We start from the raw sequence: 19715 nt of genomic DNA on the forward strand, positions 1-19715 counted from the left end.
AGTGTGGTTTGAGGATGCTTTTAAAGGATGGCTGCCTGGGAGTTGGGGAGTAGGCGGCTATTATATGAAAGACCCTGGGCCAGGTGCAGTGGCTCACGCCTGTAATCCTAGCACTTTGGGAGGCCAAGGCAGAAGGATTGCTTGAGCCCAGGAGTTTGAGACCACCCTGGGCAACATGGTGAAAGCCCAACTCCACCAAAAATACAAAAATTAGTCATTCGTGGTGGCGTACACTTGTAGTCCCAGCTCCCCGGGGGACTGAGGTGGGAGAATGGTTTGAGCCCAGGTGGCAGAGGTTGTAGTGAGCCGAGATCACACCACTGCACTCCAGCCTGGGCAACAGAGCCAGACCTTGTCTCCAAAAAAAAAAAAAAAAAAAAAAAAAAAAAAGCCTGGAAGGAACTGTGGTGTCTACATCAGGGCCTCTCAATCAGGGATGATTATGTCACCCTTCCTCCCTTCTACCCAATGGAATATTTGGCAATGAATGTCTGGAGACATTTTTGGTTGTCACAACTGAAGAGGTTTTCCTGGCATCTAGTAGGTAGAGACCAGGGAGGCTGCTAAACATCCTGCAATGCATAGGACAGCCTCTCGAAATGTTCACAGTGCCAGGGGTGGGAGGTGGAGGGTTGTTGCTGGTTGGTATGTGGATTTTCCGGTGATGGCATGGTGGCAGGTACTGAATAGGTATGTGTTGAATTGATGTCATCAGGAAGCAGGAACTCCCTTGGTGGATGACATCATTGGGCAGTCTGTACCCAGGGGTGGGGATGAAGGGTGTAAGATAAGGGAGGCATTTCTCGCCATTGCCCCACTGTGTAACAGGCCACCTTGCAAGGAAGTGAGCATCTCTCTGGAGTGTCTGAGCAGAAGTAGGGTACCTGTTTGCCAGTTATGCTTGGGAACAGAGTCTGGGATTGGACAGGGAGGTGGGGCCCAGGCTAGAGGCCCTCTGAAGACCTGAGTTCTGAGATTGATGAGTTTAGAGATTCAGACCCAGAAGGGGCTTCAGAGATCATGGAATTCAAGTCCTTCATTTTTGCGGTGGAAAAAAAGTGACTGAAGAGAAGATAGGAGTCTTGTCTGAGATCCCCACGCTGCTTGGATGTGCTGCTGAAACTACATCCCTGGTATCTCAATATCCATGCAAATATTCTTTCTGCTTTCCCCACTAACTGTGTATTCCAAAAAGGAAACCAAAGAGCTGGAGTTTGCAGCCCTTTCTAGTTCTGAACCCAGGTGTTGCACATGTGGCTTGATATGCGTCTTGGGCTAACAAGCTGGCTTGGATTTCTGGGTGAGGGTACAATAAGGAGAATCTATACTGGTCTTAATAAAAAGCACACCTGCCCCAGCTCAGGTGCTGCTCCTAGATGAAGTTCCCTCGTCCACCCTTCCTCAGTGGGATCTCCTCTGTGGAGTCCCTCCATGGTAAGTCCTTGTACGCAGGGCACTCAGCTGTGTGCTCCATCGAAGTGGGTGCGCATGGCCCAGCCCATGGCCTCCTCTTGGATTCACCTTCTCACGTATGATATCTTGCCCCCTTTCCTACCCTATAGAGCCTCACCACCCCCAGCTCCTCCAGCTGGAAAGGGCTTTTAAAAGTCACCATCCCTGGCACAGCGCAGTGGCTCTTGCCTGTAATCCCAGCACTTTGGGTACGCAAAGCAGGTGGACCACGAATCAGGAGATTGAGACCAGCTTGGCCAACATGGTGAAACCGGGTCTCTACTAAAAACACATAAAAAATTAGCTGGGTGTGGTGGCACACGCCTATATTCCCAGCTACTCAGGAGGCTGAGGCAGGAGAATCGCTTGAACCCTGGAGGCAGAGCTTGCAGTGAGCCAAGATTGCACCACTGCACTCCAGTCTGGGCAACAGAGCGAGACTGCATCTCAAAAAAAAAAAAAAAAGTCACCATCCCACCCCATGTCCCACTTTCCCCAGGCCTATCGCTTGTGTCCTATTCATCTCCAAACCCCCAATGCTCCTCCCAGGGCCCAGTGTATGGCTGAGACTATTTAGTGTTTGTTGAATGAATGAATGAGCACATGAGACTATTTAGTGTTTACCGAATGAATGAATGGGCACATGAATAACTGGATGCTTGGTGAAACATCCCTGTCTTGACCCCTGCAGACCAAGGACGTTGTGGGCTATAACTCTTTGGGCCACTGCTTCTTCACGGAAGATGGGCCAGAGGAACGCAACACTTTTGACCACTGTCTTGGCCTCCTTGTCAAGTCCGGAACCCTCCTCCCCTCAGACCGTGACAGCAAGATGTGCAAGATGATCACAGAGGACTCCTATCCGGGGTACATCCCCAAGCCCAGGCAAGACTGCAAGTAAGTGCCTGGACCCCTCTCTGTGTGCTGGGGGGAAGGGGTGTGCATGTGTGAGCATGTGTTCACTCAGCTCAGCCCAGCACCAGACTTCTGCACTTTGGGGCTCTGAGCAGCTTGGGCCTCACAGCCCTTAACCACCTACTGCTCCCGCTTCCTGCAGAGCAGGTGGGAGGGTGTCTTCTCTCTTCTCCCTTCTCAGTTTGCCTCATGTGCATTTTTCTTGTCCAAAGAGGACCCCTGTTCTCATCTGTGGGGCTTCCCTTTATCCACACAGTGCCCTTTGATGAGAGGAAGTGGCTGTCACCTCAGCTGCCACGGAGGCCCCAACCACACGGACCCTTTTCTAGATATGGAGAGAGAGAGACACAGAGGCGGGGTGGTATCTCTCTGCAGTAAGCCTTCCAAGTGCAGCGCCCCTCCCTTAGAAAGGACTACTTTCCTGGGTTCTTCTGACCTACAAGTATTTTAGAGCCAATCCCAGACATCACTTGCACACTGCTTCTATTTTCAAGACTCGTGCTTTTTTAAATTTCTGAACATTTTAAGTGCTTAAACGAGCACCACACTTTAATTAGAAAACCGGGTTTCAGAATAAGTCAATTATTTCTCAGATCTCTGATAAGAGACTCTCAGGCCTCCCAGCACTTTGGGAGGCTGAGGTGGGCGGGTCACGAAGTCAGGAGATTGAGACCGTCCTGGCTGACACAGTGAAACCCCGTCTCTACTAAAAATACCAAAAAAAACAAAATTAGCCGGGCGTGGTGGCAGGTGCCTGTGGTCCCAGCTACTTGGGAGGCTGAAGCAGAATTGCGTGAACCCGGGAGATGGAGGTTACAGTGAGCTGAGATTGCGCCACTGCACTCCAGCCTGGGTGACAGAGCGAGACTCTGTCTCAAAAAAATAATAATAAAAAAAGAGACTCTCAGGCCAATATCAGAGTGCCTGACCTGCACCTGCCGTGTGGCAGGATGACCCCTGGTGGCCTTTATCTGACTTCAGGTATCTCTGCCCTCCCTGCAGTGCTGTGTCCACCTTCTGGATGGCCAATCCCAACAACAACCTCATAAACTGTGCTGCTGCAGGATCTGAGGTGAGCAGAAGTATCCCTTCTTTGGCAGAAAGTGAGGGTAGGGACTGGAGTCTGGGAGACAGCTCCTGAGGCTTACCTTGAAGTATCTGTGCTCTGAGCCCCAAGCCCAGATATCCATGCAGACAGGCTTAGCTACAGTGAAGAGGAAAACAACAGACTGGGGGTGGTAGGGCAGGGGGTGTCCTTTGGACTTGGTTTTAAAGGACAGCCCTGTCACTTCATAATACACTGGTGACCATAGTTAGTGAACACTGAATGCTTTATGTATAATAAATCATATTAGAATGCCATGATTTTAGCTTAGAAAGGTACCTGACGTATCAGTGTTGTAAGTTCACATAATTTGATTTTTATAAGAACCCAGTGACGCAGGTACTATTATTATCCCCATCTGATAGGGGAGGAAGCTAAGGCTAGGAGAGCTGACATGCCCAGGGGCACACACACAGCTGGGAAGTGGCGGCCACAGCATTCCATCCACACAGCCCTGCTCTCACCCACCCATTCATGCTTCTGGCCTTCCTTGGGACCCTGACCTTGACCTGGAACTTAGCTTCCTTATCTGTAGAATGAAGGGGAAAGCAGACAATGAAATCTCCCTGTGTGTCAGGAAGAGGAGTTTAAGCCCACAGTGATTGAAATGCAACAGTTCCGAGCCATGTCTGATAGAGTAGGAACCCATGACGGGCTTCAACTCTCATGGTGGGCTCTACTTGTCACTGTTTTCCCTCCAGACTGGACCACACGGAGGTGTGTGTTGGGGGTAGGCATTGAGGGCTGGTGTGGGTGACGGCACTAGATACTAGACCCACCTCCAGCGTGGGCTGCGTGGCCACCTTGCCCAGGAGCTCTCTGAGGCTGAACGCTGTGGCTTTTCCCTTCTGTCCTTCCCCAACAGGAAACTGGATTTTGGTTTATTTTTCACCATGTACCAACGGGCCCCTCCGTGGGAATGTACTCCCCAGGTTATTCAGAGCATATTCCACTGGGAAAATTCTATAACAACCGAGCACATTCCAACTACCGGGTAAGTCCTTCCAGACTGCGCCTCTCTGGCCAGCCTCTCGGTCCCCTTCCCAGGCCTGCAGATGATTAGAGCCGGGACAACCAGTTGGCGAGAGCTGGGAACAACTGCATTCTTAACGCTGGTCTCGAAGAAAATGGAGCAGCCTTGTGAGGCCTCCCAGGCCATTGGCCACATTCTTCACACAAATCTCCTGTGGTGGTTCCTGCACGGGCATGGACTTAGCATATGGCCAGAGCCAAAAGGAACAAGTTGTGCTTTCACTCATGCTGACGGGGGGAGAGCTTCTCTTGGTGGCCCCTGAGCTGGGCACCTGAATTTGGTTTGCAGTTCACTTGGCGGGTCTGGGTGTAGTCTCAACCATGAAAAGTTAGGCCTGATCCATAAGCTGAAGGAAATCAAGACGTGGCTCTGAAGGAAGGTGGAGGCAGCATTGGCATCCTCTTTGCTGTTTGCCCTTGTCTTGTTTCTTGGGAAATGAATGGGTTGCTGCATCTGTACAGAGCTCAGTGGGCAGGTGGGACACAAAGTCCTCAGTCATCTTCATTTGCTCATCAATATGTCCTAAGCACCTGCTTTTGTGTCCAGCACCAAGCTAGGCACTGGGGGACAGAGGGCATACCAAGATGACTGGGATCTCAAGTCTGTCAAGGACCTCCCAGTAAGGACAGCAGTCAAGACCAGAGTCGTGGGGCATAGGAATGGAGCTTGGAGCATGGCTGAGACCAGAGACGCTGTTTGTGGGGGCAGAGGTGGTCTCAAGGATGCCAGGGCAGTGCACAGGCAGACTCCCAAATGCCTAGGCTGGTGTTCTGGTCCAATCCCTAATGATACCAATGAAGAAAAACTGATGTTCCTCAAAGGAAACGGATACATTCAGAGTCAAAAAGTAAAAATATTTGTAAAAGCCCAACCAGAGAGAAGACCAAAATGAAGAGATACAGTCTCAGAATAGATCTGTGCTTACACCTAGGAGATGGGGTGGGGCAAGGGGCGAGCAATTGCAGGGTGGGGCAAGGGGTGAGCAGTTGCAGAGTGGAACGGCAGAAAGAGAAGAAGAGTCCCCAGGCAGTGTCATATCCCAGGAACTAGGAAGAGGGTAGTGTCATCGAGCAGTGAGCAGAGGTGTGGAGGACAACAGTCTCACCTTGACAGAGGAGAATTAGTGCAGGGTATCAGAGAGGGCATTTTAGAGGCTGACATGGCCCTCAGAGAGCTGTCTTCATACAAAGGCAGGTGCAGGGAGCATGCTGCTGTTGGTGGCAGGGGGAACAGTGGAGAGAATGTGTTGGCTGCTTGTCAAGAAACCCCCCACTCCCACCCCTTGGGAAGGCTTCATGAGAAGAGAGGTGGGCCACATAGAACCTAGCAGGTGTGGAGAGGCTGGAAAGGGGAGGAGTGCATGCAGGTGAATGGTTTCTAACAAGCAGGGATGCAAGGGCTTATGGGTGGGGCGGGGGTGGGTCTTGAGGAAGGTGGCAGGTCTCATTCTCTGAGGCAGGGAGGGAAGGAGTGAAGAGGAGCCTCCAGCTGGATGATTCAATTGTCTAAGCTAAGGAGGAGGTCCCACCCTTGGTGTTCATGCCCAGTAAGCCTTGACTCCACATCCACAGTGAGAGGGACCTGTTCCAGGAGGCTTCACCTGGGGTCTCTTATTGGGTCCTCATAACCATCCTGTGACATAGGTGTTACTAGCGCATTTTGCAGATGATATCACTGAGGCTAAGGAGGTGAAGGGACTTGCCCAGTCAGTTAGTGGGAGTAGAGCTGTGAGTCAACCCCACATCATCTGACTCACATCACTGCTGCTGAATTATAAGCCAGAGGGAGAATGACATGACCACAGTGCCCTCCAGTTATCTAAAGAAGAGAAATCTGAGTTTGAGCATTCACAAGAGGCCAAGAGAATCCAGAAAGGAATGAAGACTGAATGGTGGCCTCCCTGGGCAGCATCACTCAGCTGCCTTGATTTCTCCCTACCCCATGGCTGACAAAGTGGACATATTTAGAGTCAAACAAGAAAGCCAGATTCTGTCTTCAAGACAGACAGGAGCTAAAATGAGACTGTGGGAAGGTCACTGTCCCCTGTCCAAGGTAACGATGGGACTTAGGTTCAGCATTTGCTTTAAATCACAGCAGATAAATTTCCTCCGAGTGTACACCTGTTGTTCTTGACTTGGGGCCTGGGCTGTCCAAAGCAGTATGGGTTCTGCACATGGACTTTGCCATTTGGCCTTGGACAAGGTATATAATCTCTCTAGACCTCACTTTCCACATATGCTCCTCAAAGAGGTCAAATATTCCAGATTTGGTCTGAGCAATGCAGAATAAGGCAGCATCTTCACCTACCTTACTGTAGATCCTCTACTTCTGTTGATGCAGCCTGAAAACAGAGCCGGTTTTCCTGGAGCATTCAGAAGTATGCAGTGAGGCTGAGTGTGAGAAGATGCCTTTAGCCCACAGTAGAAGTTAATGTGTCCCTCAATATCTCTTCCCTGCAGGCTGGCATGATCATAGACAACGGAGTCAAAACCACTGAGGCCTCTGCCAAGGACAAGCGGCCCTTCCTCTCGATCATCTCTGCCAGGTACTCAGCCATTGGGAAGACACAGTCCATGGTGACCTTGCACTCCAGTTCCTGCCTCCCCCTCCTTCAATCACTCATTCATTCCCTGAGCATCTGTTGAGCCCTTGCTTTGTGCTGGGCATTGAGCTATATGCTGGGGGTACAATGGTGAAAACCTGAGCAGAGTAAAGTCTGAATTAGGATTCCAGCTCCAGTAGCCAAAGGAAGATAGAAATTCCCAGAGGTTTCTAGATCCCTCAGCAAAGTGAATAGCTGGTAAGTCAGCAGAAATGAGCAGGGCCACAGTAGGTTGGGCCAGGATGAAAAGATGAAGAGAATAGAAGGGAAGAATTTTACCATCAATTTAATGGGAAAGAACATGCAGGTCATGCCTATAAATAAACCTACTGTTCAGTTGAAAGCCAGGGGCAACTTTTAAAAGGTGCTTTAAAAACCTCAAGGTAATTAGCAAAACCAATCTCCTTTAAAGAGACAAGTTGCTTGCTCTCCATCAAAAGTGGGTAATATGGTAACATGATAGTCCACTCCGTTTTGTAGCTAAGAAGTGCTCAGAAAAGGCACTAGTTCAAGGTGACCTGCCAGTTAGTGCGAGAGCTGGGTATCTCCAGACTCTTCTCCTGGGCCACGAGGACTATGTCGCATGCCCTTGTGGAAATGGCTGTCTGAACTTTCCTCTGTGCTTTGACCCACTTGGGGGCAGGTTCTTCAGTATGTGAGGAGCCTGCATGGGCTGATGGAGGAGTGACCTCTTGCTTCTGTGATGAACTCAGAAAGTTCATTCCAGAGCCCAGGCAATGCAAATGGGTTTCTGTTTAGTCAGTGCCTTCCTAGGCACTGTGAGTAGAGAGAGGCTTACAGAGCCCAGAAGCAGAGGTGTGCCCCCAAAACCACCACCTGTGCCCTCCCCATGGTGTGCTGCAGATATAGCCCTCACCAGGATGCTGACCCGCTGAAGCCTCGGGAGCCAGCCATCATCAAGCACTTCATTGCCTACAAGAACCAGGACCATGGGGCCTGGCTGCGCGGTGGGGATGTGTGGCTGGACAGCTGCCGGTGAGTCAGAGTGGCGTGTGGCTTTGGCACAAAGGGGGCATGGCGCGTCTTCCCTCAGCCCCCCACAGAGAGAGGAGAGCAAAACAGAGAGGGGAAGCCAGACATACTGACGTTTGGCCTTCTGGTCCCCCAGCCAGGCAGGGGCATAGAATGGTAGCAGGCAGTGGCCAAAAAACAGCAACAACAAAGAAAAAATCAGAAAAAACAAAACCTAAAAGCAGCATATTGGCTTCAGCCCATAGTGCCAGGTGCTGCGGGTTATGATTTGCTTCCAAATAGTCATTGGTCTTGGCTCTCTCAAGGTCACACGGCCCATCAGCTAAGGGAGGGAAGAAGAAAGAAGCCAGAATATTCTGGGCACTTACTGTGTGGAAGCCTTAGTTGCATTTCTTTCTTACCATGTTTCTCAAACATATAAATTACAATCTCCATTTTAGAGATGATAAACTGAGTTTCAGTTTAGTGAATTTCCCAAGGTCATGCAGTTAGCTAGTGTTTGAACTGGAACTTGGAGCTACAGTTCACTGGACTCCAAGACTCAAATGAAAAAGGCAGGGAACGCTGAGCTCTCATATGAAGTCCCTATATAAGTGACTGGCACATGCTGGACAAGATCCAGAAGGCACAGTCAGCAGAGCTGGGATTTGTTTCCAGGGAGTATTGTGAAATGTCTCCTTGTCTGCCTTTTGTGTTAAAAATGGGAAATCAGAAACCCTATTAGGAAATAAACATATTTCTCTATTTTATTGTGACCAAGTAAAGGAGAAATAAAGGTGAAAGGGAACAAGATAAATTGAAAAGTATGTGAGGAGAAAAGCAGAGACACAGCATTGACAGAGAAGAGAGAGAGGGAGGGAGAGAAAGGCTGCTCCGATATGCAGAGATCTGGGGAGAAACTGACTTAGCAATGGAGCCCCAGGAAGATGCATGAGAGACAAAGAAGGGGAGGTGCAAAGGCTTTCGGGTCTCCCAGCCAGGCAGGGGCATAGAATGGCAGCAGGCAGTGGCCAAAAATAAACAATAAAATTTTTTTTAAAAAAAGTCAAAAAAACAAAACCTAAAAACAGAGGCAGAGAGACTGAGGGGGCCTTCTTTTTTTTTTTTTGAGATGGAGTCTCACTCTCATCTGTGATGAGTCACCCAGGCTGGAGTGCAATGGTGTAATCTCAGCTCACTGCAACCTCCGCTTCCTGTGTTCAAGCAATTCTCCTGCTTCAGCCTCCCGAGTTACTGGGATTACAGGCATGCGACACCACGCCCAGCTAATTTTTGTATTTTTAGTAGAGATGGGGTTTCACCACATTGGTCAGGCTGGTCTCAAACTCCTGACCTTGTGATTTGCCCACCTTGGCCTCCCAAAGTGCTGGGATTACAGGCGTGAGTCACTTTGCCAGGCCGAGGGGCCTTCATTTTGCAAGAAAAGAAGTCATTCGTTTTAAGAAGAAGGGACGGGAAAGAAGAGAGCTGATTCTGGGTTTCTGAAGGGCATTTAGGGGAAGGGGACAGGGTTGTTCTGATTGGCTCTAGAAGGCAAAAGTGATAGGCATGGAGCAGGTTTCAGCTCTGGAGAAGGAAAAGCGTTCCTACCATATAAGACACCAGTCTATGTGATAAGCTGCCAGGCTCCTTATCCCTAGAGCAGACCCTAGAGCATCCTTGGGAGGGGCACTATGCAGAAGGTGGGTGGAAGCCTTGGGTTGAAGAGAAACTAGATGGTGTCAATGCCAAAATTCTTCGCAGTATCCTAAGTTCGGTAAATCTCTTGGTTCTGGTTGTGGGCATTTCAGAGTTTAGGTCCCTAAAGAGACGGTGAATGCCAGATTTAGGGCAGTAAGAAAAATTGCGAAGACCCCTCCTGCCAAAGTGGGTGTGTCTTTTACTCTCCCACCAGACTCATTCCAAGGTAGCCTAGGATCTGGCTGGCACCAAGGCTGTGGTCCTATGCGTGGACAAGGTTGGTGCAATAGAGGCTGACAGAAGATAGGGATCCCTTCAAGGATTGGAAGAATGAGGGAACCAGGAGCCGAGCACTGGGGGACAGAAGCAATGACAAAAAGCCATGGAGCGGTCTGGGAGACAAGACTCAGGAAGTTTTGGAAAATAAATGGAGTAGACAGTGCCCTAATGATGGGACTGGAATGATTCATTCGAACTAAATGTGCTTCAGAAAAAGAAAAAGGTCCATGTGTCTGAAAGAGGGTGAGCAGAGTATGAAAAAGTACATTGGGAATTAGAGAGCATGCCGGCCACCGGGACCAGCCTGGTGCAGTTGTTGTGGATTCACCAGGCCCTTGAGCTTGGATCTATGAAGGATATAAAGCCATGGAAATTTTAGGGAGCAGAAAGGTTGGTGAGAATGGCACTTTGAGATGAGCCTGGTAGGGTGGACAGGACAGATGGAAGGAGCAGAGGCATGGAGACCAGTTAAATCTACCCCTGGGACACAGGAAGTGAAGGCAGCCACCGTATTTGGCCCTAGAGTCTGTGGTAGCACGGACCCAAGACTCAGCTCTGGATTCTGTGTAGTCCCTTGGCCCTCGCAATCAGACACCCCCCAGGAGCATGCTCATCTGACCCCTAAAAAGGGCAGAGGTGAAAAGGAGCTAATGAGATGGTTCCAGCGCAATTGCAAAATGACTTCCTGCCCTTCTCAGGGCCAGCATCTGCCTGACTTCCCGGAAACTTGAAAAGTAGCTATTGTTGCCTCTCTCTATGGCTGAAACAGTAGTGAAGATGGTAAAAGAAAAAAATAGAAGTGCATTCACATACTCCACCTTTCCCTGGTGCTGGTCCTGAGAGCGGACCAGCTCTCAGGTTCTCCTGAACTCTCAAGTTCTCCTGATCCAACCCCAAACTAAGTCCTGGAATCACAGAGGATAGGGCTGGAGAGGGAGGCTCATGGACCCCAGTCTGCATGCTGTCAATGCCATTGAACATGGAGAGCCACAGAGGTCACTGTTTTCTCTCTAGAGTCAGAGTTGGAGTGGGAGGGGACCCAGAACATCCCCTTCCTGTGTAGAACAGGAGAGCCACAACTCCCAGAGCACACCTCTGCTTACAAAGAGACTCCTTCCTCTGCATGGTATTCAGTTTGACTCCAAGGGCAGGGAAGTGTCCTTCTCTCCACGACTCCACTGAATGTGAAGCCAGGACATGCTCTGACTATCTATCTGCTCTTGTCCACAGGTTTGCTGACAATGGCATCGGCCTAACCCTGGCCAGGTAAGGGCAACTGTCATTGTATTTGGACCTCTGTGGGATCTTGTCTCTGGACATCTCACCTTAAACATCTTCTCTCTACAGTGGTGGAACTTTCCCATATGATGACGGCTCCAAGCAAGAGATAAAGAACAGTTTGTTTGTTGGCGAGAGCGGCAACGTGGGGACAGAAATGATGGACAATAGGATCTGGGGCCCCGGTGGCTTGGACCATAGTGGAAGGACCCTCCCTATAGGCCAGTAGGTTTGCAACCATGTAGCTCCTTGTTCTGAGTGGCTTAACCTAAGTGGCTGTGTTGGAAGGGAAAAACTTAATGGGTAGTTTCTACCTGTTGACTCTGAATTCTTCTGTCCTCTACCAGCCAGAGGAATCATTGAGCTGACTGAGACTAACAATTAAGGGATGAAATCTGGAATGGGGAGAGAGAAGTCAAAAAATGGTGTGGAATATGAGTCAACAGGGTAATGTGGCCATCAAAATGCGTAATGTGTTCCTGGGCTACGTTAATGGGAATTTAGTGTCTGGGATCAGGGATCATGAGTCCTTTTCTCTGACAGCACACTCACTTGGAGTGTTGCATCCACTCCTGAGGATGGGAGAGCGATAGAGTCTGGCCAAAGCACACTTAAAGGAGAATAACCAGGAGGGTGACAAAAGCTGAAGCCATGTCACATGCAGGTTGGGGTCTTCAAACAGGAGACAGGATCATCACTTTGGGGACAACATGGGGGATATTGTTGCATGTTCTCAGAGCTGCTGTGCACATAGGGGATGAGACTCATTCTACAATGGTCCTTAGGGTTAGTTTACTGCAAGAAGGATGGATCTTTTTACATCAGATATGCTCAACAACAGAATAGCAGGACTGTCCTGAGGAGTCCTGGGCTCTGCAGCTGGGGAAGTTCAAATGAAGGTCAGACAATAAGCAGGTGGGTGGAGAGTGAGTGAGTGACTTGGAAGGTTGATGAGCAAACAGGGATAATGAACTCAGTCAATTCCTTGGAAAGCCACAGGCTGGGTCAGTGGTGAGGAAATCTCCCTTCTTCTGCTGGTGTTTCTGCTCAGGTGTGAATTTAAGCCAGAGAGCAAGGTTCAGAGCCTGTGAGCAGCATGGTGGTCCCTGTGCTCCTGATGATAAGATCAGCCCTTCTTGTCTTTCTAAGCTTTCTACTCTTTCTCTAGGAAGATGTAATTTCTACTACTAGAGCCAGGGCACAAAATACACATTGACCTAAAACTTCCAACCCAAGTGGACATGGAAAAGACTTTGCAAAGGCAAAATCATGATCTCCTTCAGCACGAGGTGGGAGAAGCCCTTCCTTCTGTCTAACCTGAGTGACGGATCAGTCCCTTTCAGCATTTGTATGAGTGACCCTGAATCTGCACGTTCAGGGTTTCTTTGCCAAGAGTTAGCAGCCTCCCAGGGCCAGAATGCTCTGATGACTTCCAAAGGTGATCCTGTTTATGGAAACCTATCAGACTGAGGCATGTTCCTCAAATTGCATCTGCAAGTAGGAACCTAAGACCTTGCAATCCTCATCATGGTTGATCCATCTTGTATAGAGCTGGGTCAGGCTGAAGTGTAAAACCTAAGTATAGAGCTAGTAAAAATGGACTGTCTCCAAAATATGTGAAATGAAAAAATGCAAGGAGCCACCCCATGAGAATCAGGATTCTAGGTCATGATGTTAATCAATTATAAACATAAAAATATAGAAATGCAAGGAGTCTTTGGTGCCCGCTGAAGGCATGTTACCATGACTGCTGTGGCTAGGGTCTTCCTCAAGGAACCATATTGGAAAGGAAGGGAGCCCAGGGTTGAAGATCAGGGACAACTGGAGTATGGTCTCTCCCTGTGGGCAGATATTTTTTCTGCTTCTTTTTCCATCTTTCTATCTTTTCTTCTTTATATTTACTGTGGAAGAGAATGGGCTTGACCCAGATATAGAGACACCAGCATAAGCATACATGTTGGGTTTGGAGAAGGAGCAAGCCTAGACTGGGGCCAGGCCCAAGAAGGGCCACCAGGAAGCCCAGCCAACCTCCCAGACCCTTGTTTCCTGTGCTCTGCTCAGGAGTCTGAGACAATGGGAGAAGTGTGTCTGAGCAACCTACTCCATGCTAGACCAAGGCAAAATCTTTAAGTCACCAGTTCTTGTCCAGTCTCTCCTACCTCCACGTCCAAGCCTGTGGCCGCTTCCTACCTCCTTCTGGGTCTCAGGGCCTTCTTGGGGTTCTCTGTCAGTCCACAGTCTCGCTTTTCAGTGGGACCTCCCTTTCTTCTAGGGGTGCTGAAAATGTTGCCTTACAATTACTTTTATCACATGTTTATCACCTTCCATTCTGTGTTCTTTTCCCCTCTGTTTCCCAAACCCAGCACACTGCCAGTGTGAAAGGCTTACTCACAGAGGAGAAACTCATGTGGGTCTTAATCTGATTAAATTGTTATAGCAACTAAAGCTAAGGCGATAATGACTAACAGCTCTACCTTCCCAAGAAACATATTATTGGCACGCTCCAGTGGTATTTACAGTATTTACCCAATGACTCTTTATATAATGGAAACACTGGGGGAAATGTTGAAATACAGGACCATTCTCCAAACTCCAAACCAGCAACTAGATGGATATTCATTCACTCATCCATCCATTCATCCATCCATCCATTCATCTGGCAGTCATTCATTGACAATTAGTTTGTCTATACATGCTTTAAATTAATTGATGAATTAATAATTCATTAATTAATGAGTCAGTAATGATCTGGGGCGGGGGGAGTTGCTAGAGGTGGGGATCAGGAATGGTTTTACCCAGGAAGTCTCTGCTACCATCCACCTCAGAAGGGGCAAACAACATGGCGTTTAGACTGACATCTTACTTCCTTAACTCCATAGGAATGGACAACATTTAGACTGACATCTTCCTTAACTCCATAGGAATTTTCCGATTAGAGGAATTCAGTTCTATGATGGCCCCATCAACATCCAAAACTGCACTTTCCGAAAGTTTGTGGCCCTGGAGGGCCGGCACACCAGCGCCCTGGCCTTCCGCCTGAATAATGCCTGGCAGAGCTGCCCCCATAACAACGTGACCGGCATTGCCTTTGAGGACGTTCCGGTGAGTGAGGCGCCACGGCAGACTCCCGGCAAACCCAGACTTTGGATGGTGATTCACAAGTCCCCTGGGGCCCAGAGTTTGAGCTATTGCCACCACCGCAGGGGTTGAAAAGCCTCCTCCAACTAGGCTGGGCCATGTCCCAGTTTGCTCTTCATCCAAACTGGAAAAGTACAAGCGTAGGTTGCCCCACAGGTCAGGTCTGGGTAAATGCCCGCTTGCTCTCTCCCTGCTCAAAACTCAGGCCAGCCTCCAGAGGACCCCGACGTGTGGATCGAGGTTCCTAGGCTGTTCCTCCAAGGGTCTTGACTTTGACAAACTGAGTCTTATGACCAGGCCACCTGAGTTGGCACAAAGAATCTAACAAGCCCCACAGTTTCCAAGGGAAGTCTTAACTGATGATGTTCTGTTTAATCTCTCCCCAAGAGCAGACTATAAACAGAGCCTTCCTTGCCCTAGACAGAGAAGGCAGAAGAGGAGCTGAGGATTAGGAGATCAGGAGCAAGGGCTGCCCCGTGAGACCAGCCGGGGCCAGGCCTCCTGTGCATTTCCTTCAGGTTATGGATTCCCAGACTTTTCCCTCCTCCTCCCTGCTCCTGCCTTTTGCCTGTTTGCCCAGTTTCTGGCAGGCTGAGGGAAATGATGTGAAACTGAAATGACTTAATATCTTTACTCAGGCGACTGAGGGCCTGAAAAAGGTCAGTCATGGAAATCTGAGAGGGCCCATGCTGCAAAACTGTCTTCCTGAAACATGCCACACACACATTTTCTCCCGCACATGGATGCCCCCGTGTGTGTGTGTATGTGTAAACGTGTGTGTACCCTTTCTCATACACACATCACCACCACCTCCCTCTCACACACATTCACACTCACAGTCCTCAGTCCCCCTCCTCCATCTCTGCAGTTGGTGAAGCCTGTGTGTCAGAGCAGTCTCCAAGCTCACCCACAGCAGCCAATCCTCCAGCGAGCAGAGGCCAAGAGTGTGTGCTAGGTCTGGGAGTTGAGGCACGGTGAACCTTTGACTGTGACTCTGGTTGCATCGGAGGGGTCAGCCTTGCGGTTTCTCTCAGTGCCCGAGAGCATCTTTGTTTTGGCTGGCTTGTAATGTCAGTGGAAATCGGAAACCTCGCCCTGGCCTGATGACGGCTGCAGTTTCCCTTCACCTTCTAGCCCTGCCTAACTTTCCTGGGCTCTGTTTAGATTACTTCCAGAGTGTTCTTTGGAGAGCCTGGGCCCTGGTTCAACCAGCTGGACATGGATGGGGATAAGACATCTGTGTTCCATGACGTCGATGGTTCCGTGTCCGAGTACCCTGGCTCCTACCTCACGAAGGATGACAACTGGCTGGTCCGGCACCCAGACTGCATCAATGTTCCCGACTGGAGAGGGGCCATTTGCAGTGGGCGCTATGCACAGGTGGGGACACCTTTCTGGGGGCCGGTCACTCACTTATTCACTCATGCAACAAGCATTCACTGAGTGTCTACTGTATGCCTAGCTCTGTCTCAGGGCACAAAGAGATACAGAATTTTTTTTTTCTTTTTCTTTCTTTCTTTTAATTTTTTTCCTCTCACCCAGTAGGATTTTTACAAAGTTAAAATCAAAACACTTGGTAAACAGAATGCTTAGAAAAAAAAGAACCCTCTGGGTCAAATGCTTCGATTCAAGTCAGGTTCCAACACTTACCATTGGACTTTGGGCAAATTACTTGGACTCTTGGAGCTTCAGTTTCCTCACCTATAAAATAGTTGAACTTTCCTAGCGAGATTTTGGGGGTGGTTTCAGAAAATACATGTAAAATGTTTCACCAGCCCTATCCAATAGAAATATAATGCAAGCCATACATGTAATCTTAAATTTTCTGGTAGCCATGTTAAAAAGTAAAAAGAAACATAATTTAATTTTAATAATACTTTAATTGTATTCAAAATACTATCATTCAACATGAATCAGTGTAGAAAATCATTAAACAGTTCTTGTTTCTTTTTCTGTCTTCAAAATCCACTGTTGCCCACTCAATTTTCAATGAAGGGAAGTGTAGTCCTACTGAAACAATAACGTTGTGTTTAATGTGAATTTTTAATTTTATTTTAAATTTATTTTTGCATTTTTATTGCTATATAGTATATTCTCTTGGAGCATGCATGATATTTTGATACATGTATATAATATGTAATGATCAAATCAGGGTAATGGGATAGGAAAAAATATTTACATTGCTTTTGTTTTGAAATTTAAATGAATTAAAGTTTAAAATTCAGATCCTGAGTCACAGTGGCCACATGTCCAGTGCTCAGTGGCCGCATGAGGGACAGGGCAGGTCTAGATGGTGCCTAGAATGGGGCAGAACTGAAAATATTAGTTAGCTATTATTATATTATTGTTACTTCTAGTATTTTGATGAATGACTAATGAATAAATGACTAAGGGCAGAGAGGCCTGACAAAATGAATTGTCAGGTTCACAGTGAGCCAGATCATCTCAGAGAGTGAAGGAAACATGTATGAATGAAGACGCTGTCTTCAAAACTATCCTACAAGGCAGGCATTATTATCACCACTGTGGGTGTCAGGAATTGGGGTGTTAGAAAAGAGCTAAATGGTGGTTTGGGTGTGGAGGAGTGATAGGAGAGGGAGATAGTGTTGGGCTGAAGGAAAAGGGCCATAAGGGGCAAAGGGGGCACAGGGTGCAGCTGATGGGGGTCAGGTGCCAGCGGAGGTGGCAGGGCTAGCATTTAGCAGGAAGAAGGACCACAGGAAGACTGGGGCAGAGGGCAGGAAGCTGAGGGTGTTTCTCTCTGCAGTAGAAGGTGATGTCATGTGCTGAGAATTTGGGGATTGGGCTTGAGGAAAGTAACCTCCAGAGAGTGATAAAGATTTGGAAGAGCTGCTGTAGAGAGTGGAAAATGTTGACAAGAAGCTTGTGGAAGGAGCACCTGGCAGTGTTGAAAATCTAGCGGAGACTGGAGGCGGTGCATTTGCAGAGGCATCTCTCTCCCAGGCTGTGGGATTTTCTCAGCTCTGCTCAAGAGCCCTGGGAGAGGCGGAGCTGTGCAATGAGTCAGGGGGAGGCTTCTGCTGCAGGTGTGGGCAGAGGAAGGGCCAAGATCCTAATGGGAGTGAGTGGTTGATGTGATGGTCTGAGAAAGATAAGAAGGGAAGTGGAGTCAGAAGGGAGCTGATGGAGGACAGTCATGCCCTGAGTAATTGAAGGATGACCAAACCCTCAAGCCTGGCATCCATGCTGTTAGCATTACACAGCCTCAGCTCAAGGTCTAGGTATCCCATACGGAGCCTTGATTTTCCTTCCCACACTTTCTTTCTGATACGTTGCTTATCTTCTGTGAAGAAAAGCTCATTGTTAGAGCTTGCCAGATTATCATAACTGGCAACTGGTTAACTGTTATCCATAGTATTTTCCCTTCACTTTACATCTTACAAAATGCTTTAATGTATCCTTTACCTTCTGATACTCAGGGCAACTCCCTAAGATGGGCAGGGTTGGTTTCTCTTTCCATCTTATATGCGATAAAACTAGAGAGGAAGATAACCACTTCTTTTCAAAAGCACAACATCATTGCACATTGGTGTGATTGTCTCTCTTGGCCACAGTTATGGGGATATCGTTTTATGAATTTGGGATGTGCCATAAAACAGGACACAGTGGGTTTTTTTTTTGTTTTGTTTTGTTTTGTTTTGTTTTGTTTTTTGAGACAGAGTTTCACTCTTGTCCAGGCTGGAGTGCAATGGCGTGATCTTGGCTCACCACAACCTCCACCTCCCAGGTTCAAGAGACTCTCCTGCCTCAGCCTCCCTAGTAGCTGGGATTACAGGCATGTGCTACCACGCCCGGCTAATTTTGTATTTTTAGTAGAGACAGGGTTTCTCCATGTCTGTCAGGGTGGTCTCAAACTCCCAACCTCAGGTGATCCGCCCACCTCGGTCTCCCAAAGTGCTGGGATTACAGGCATGAGCCACTGTGCCTGGCCGACACAGTGTTTTAAACCAATGCTGGGCTAAAGCATCCAGGCTCTTAGGTCCCTGGATCTCAATGGCTGACAGTCTTGCTTTCGGTTTTTCCTCTGAAATGAGGCACCATTTATTCATGCAGTGTGTTGTGGCACCACAAGGACTGGCCTCAGGGGCCAGACACTGAGAGGGAGTAGGAGGGAGAAATAGGCCAACACACCCAGGCACTCTCTCAAATGCAGGCAGAGTAACTGCCAGTTATAGGCGAGTTGCATTTTATGGTAGAATTATAAAAGTTCTCTCTTTCTCTCACTCCCTTCCTCCTCCGTCCACATCTCTGTCCTTTGTCCAAAATTTGCCATCTGACTATTATGCAGGCTCTTCTCAAATATCCACTGGAAGCTCAACAGAGCACTTTTATGAAGATGCACAGAAAGCATTAGCTGGATTACACAGTAAGGCCTGGGCTGTGTCCACCAGCAGAAAGAGATGTCCCCTTATTTGGCCTTTCTTTCATTCAAGCCTTCTAAAAAGGGTTCTGTAAAGAGAAAGTGCCTTTGAAAGTGCAGTCTGTAGTCAGATGTTAACCAGACACTCTTGGAATAACCCTTTGTAATAGCCTCATTGTGTGTTTCCTTTTTGGGTTTTAAAAGATGTACATTCAAGCCTACAAGACCAGTAACCTGCGAATGAAGATCATCAAGAATGACTTCCCCAGCCACCCTCTCTACCTGGAGGGGGCGCTCACCAGGAGCACCCATTACCAGCAGTACCAGCCGGTTGTCACCCTGCAGAAGGGCTACACCATCCACTGGGACCAGACGGCCCCCGCCGAACTCGCCATCTGGCTCATCAACTTCAACAAGTGAGTGGGTGCCCGGCCAGGAGCAGTGAGATCTGTGGGCAGCTGCTCTGACTGAGCTCAAAGCTGATAACGATGACTTGTTGCAAAGTCCTGGCCTTGTCTCTTATGGAACCACAAGCTAGCCCATGTGATTGATCCCTGCAGGAGTACCTAGAGGGGCTGACATCACCCAGGAGTTAAGCATTAAAGGACACAGGCCAAGCCCCCGCTCCGGCATGGGTGACCTTGGGTAGGGCATGTAACCTCTTGAGCCTGAGCTCCTTGATCTTTGAGTTGAGGATAGTATTATCGTGCAGGAGTGCAATGAGGATCTAGGGAGATGAGGTATGGTGGGCACCCAGGACCTGGCATTAGCGAGTGCTCGATAGATGGCAAAAATATCTGGGTATTATTGTTACCATCCTACAGAGAGAGAAATGAGGTTCTGCGAGATAAAGTGATGA

At 48.6% G+C, this 19715-nt stretch overlaps 1 protein-coding gene across 1 annotated transcript in view; it reads left to right on the forward strand.

Moving 5' to 3' along the window:
* Positions 1–19715, forward strand: part of CEMIP (cell migration inducing hyaluronidase 1) — a 171811-nt gene that overhangs the window by 137688 nt on the left and 14408 nt on the right. The window contains exons 14-23 of the mRNA XM_005560260.4: positions 2144–2349; positions 3370–3439; positions 4338–4466; positions 6965–7050; positions 7972–8103; positions 11290–11325; positions 11407–11562; positions 14259–14439; positions 15640–15855; positions 19061–19272. Coding sequence (XP_005560317.3) covers positions 2144–2349; positions 3370–3439; positions 4338–4466; positions 6965–7050; positions 7972–8103; positions 11290–11325; positions 11407–11562; positions 14259–14439; positions 15640–15855; positions 19061–19272 — 1424 coding nt within the window. The remainder of the gene's footprint in view (positions 1–2143; positions 2350–3369; positions 3440–4337; positions 4467–6964; positions 7051–7971; positions 8104–11289; positions 11326–11406; positions 11563–14258; positions 14440–15639; positions 15856–19060; positions 19273–19715) is intronic.

This window comes from Macaca fascicularis, chromosome 7, assembly GCF_037993035.2.
Source record: "Macaca fascicularis isolate 582-1 chromosome 7, T2T-MFA8v1.1".
Taxonomy (NCBI): domain Eukaryota; kingdom Metazoa; phylum Chordata; class Mammalia; order Primates; family Cercopithecidae; genus Macaca; species Macaca fascicularis.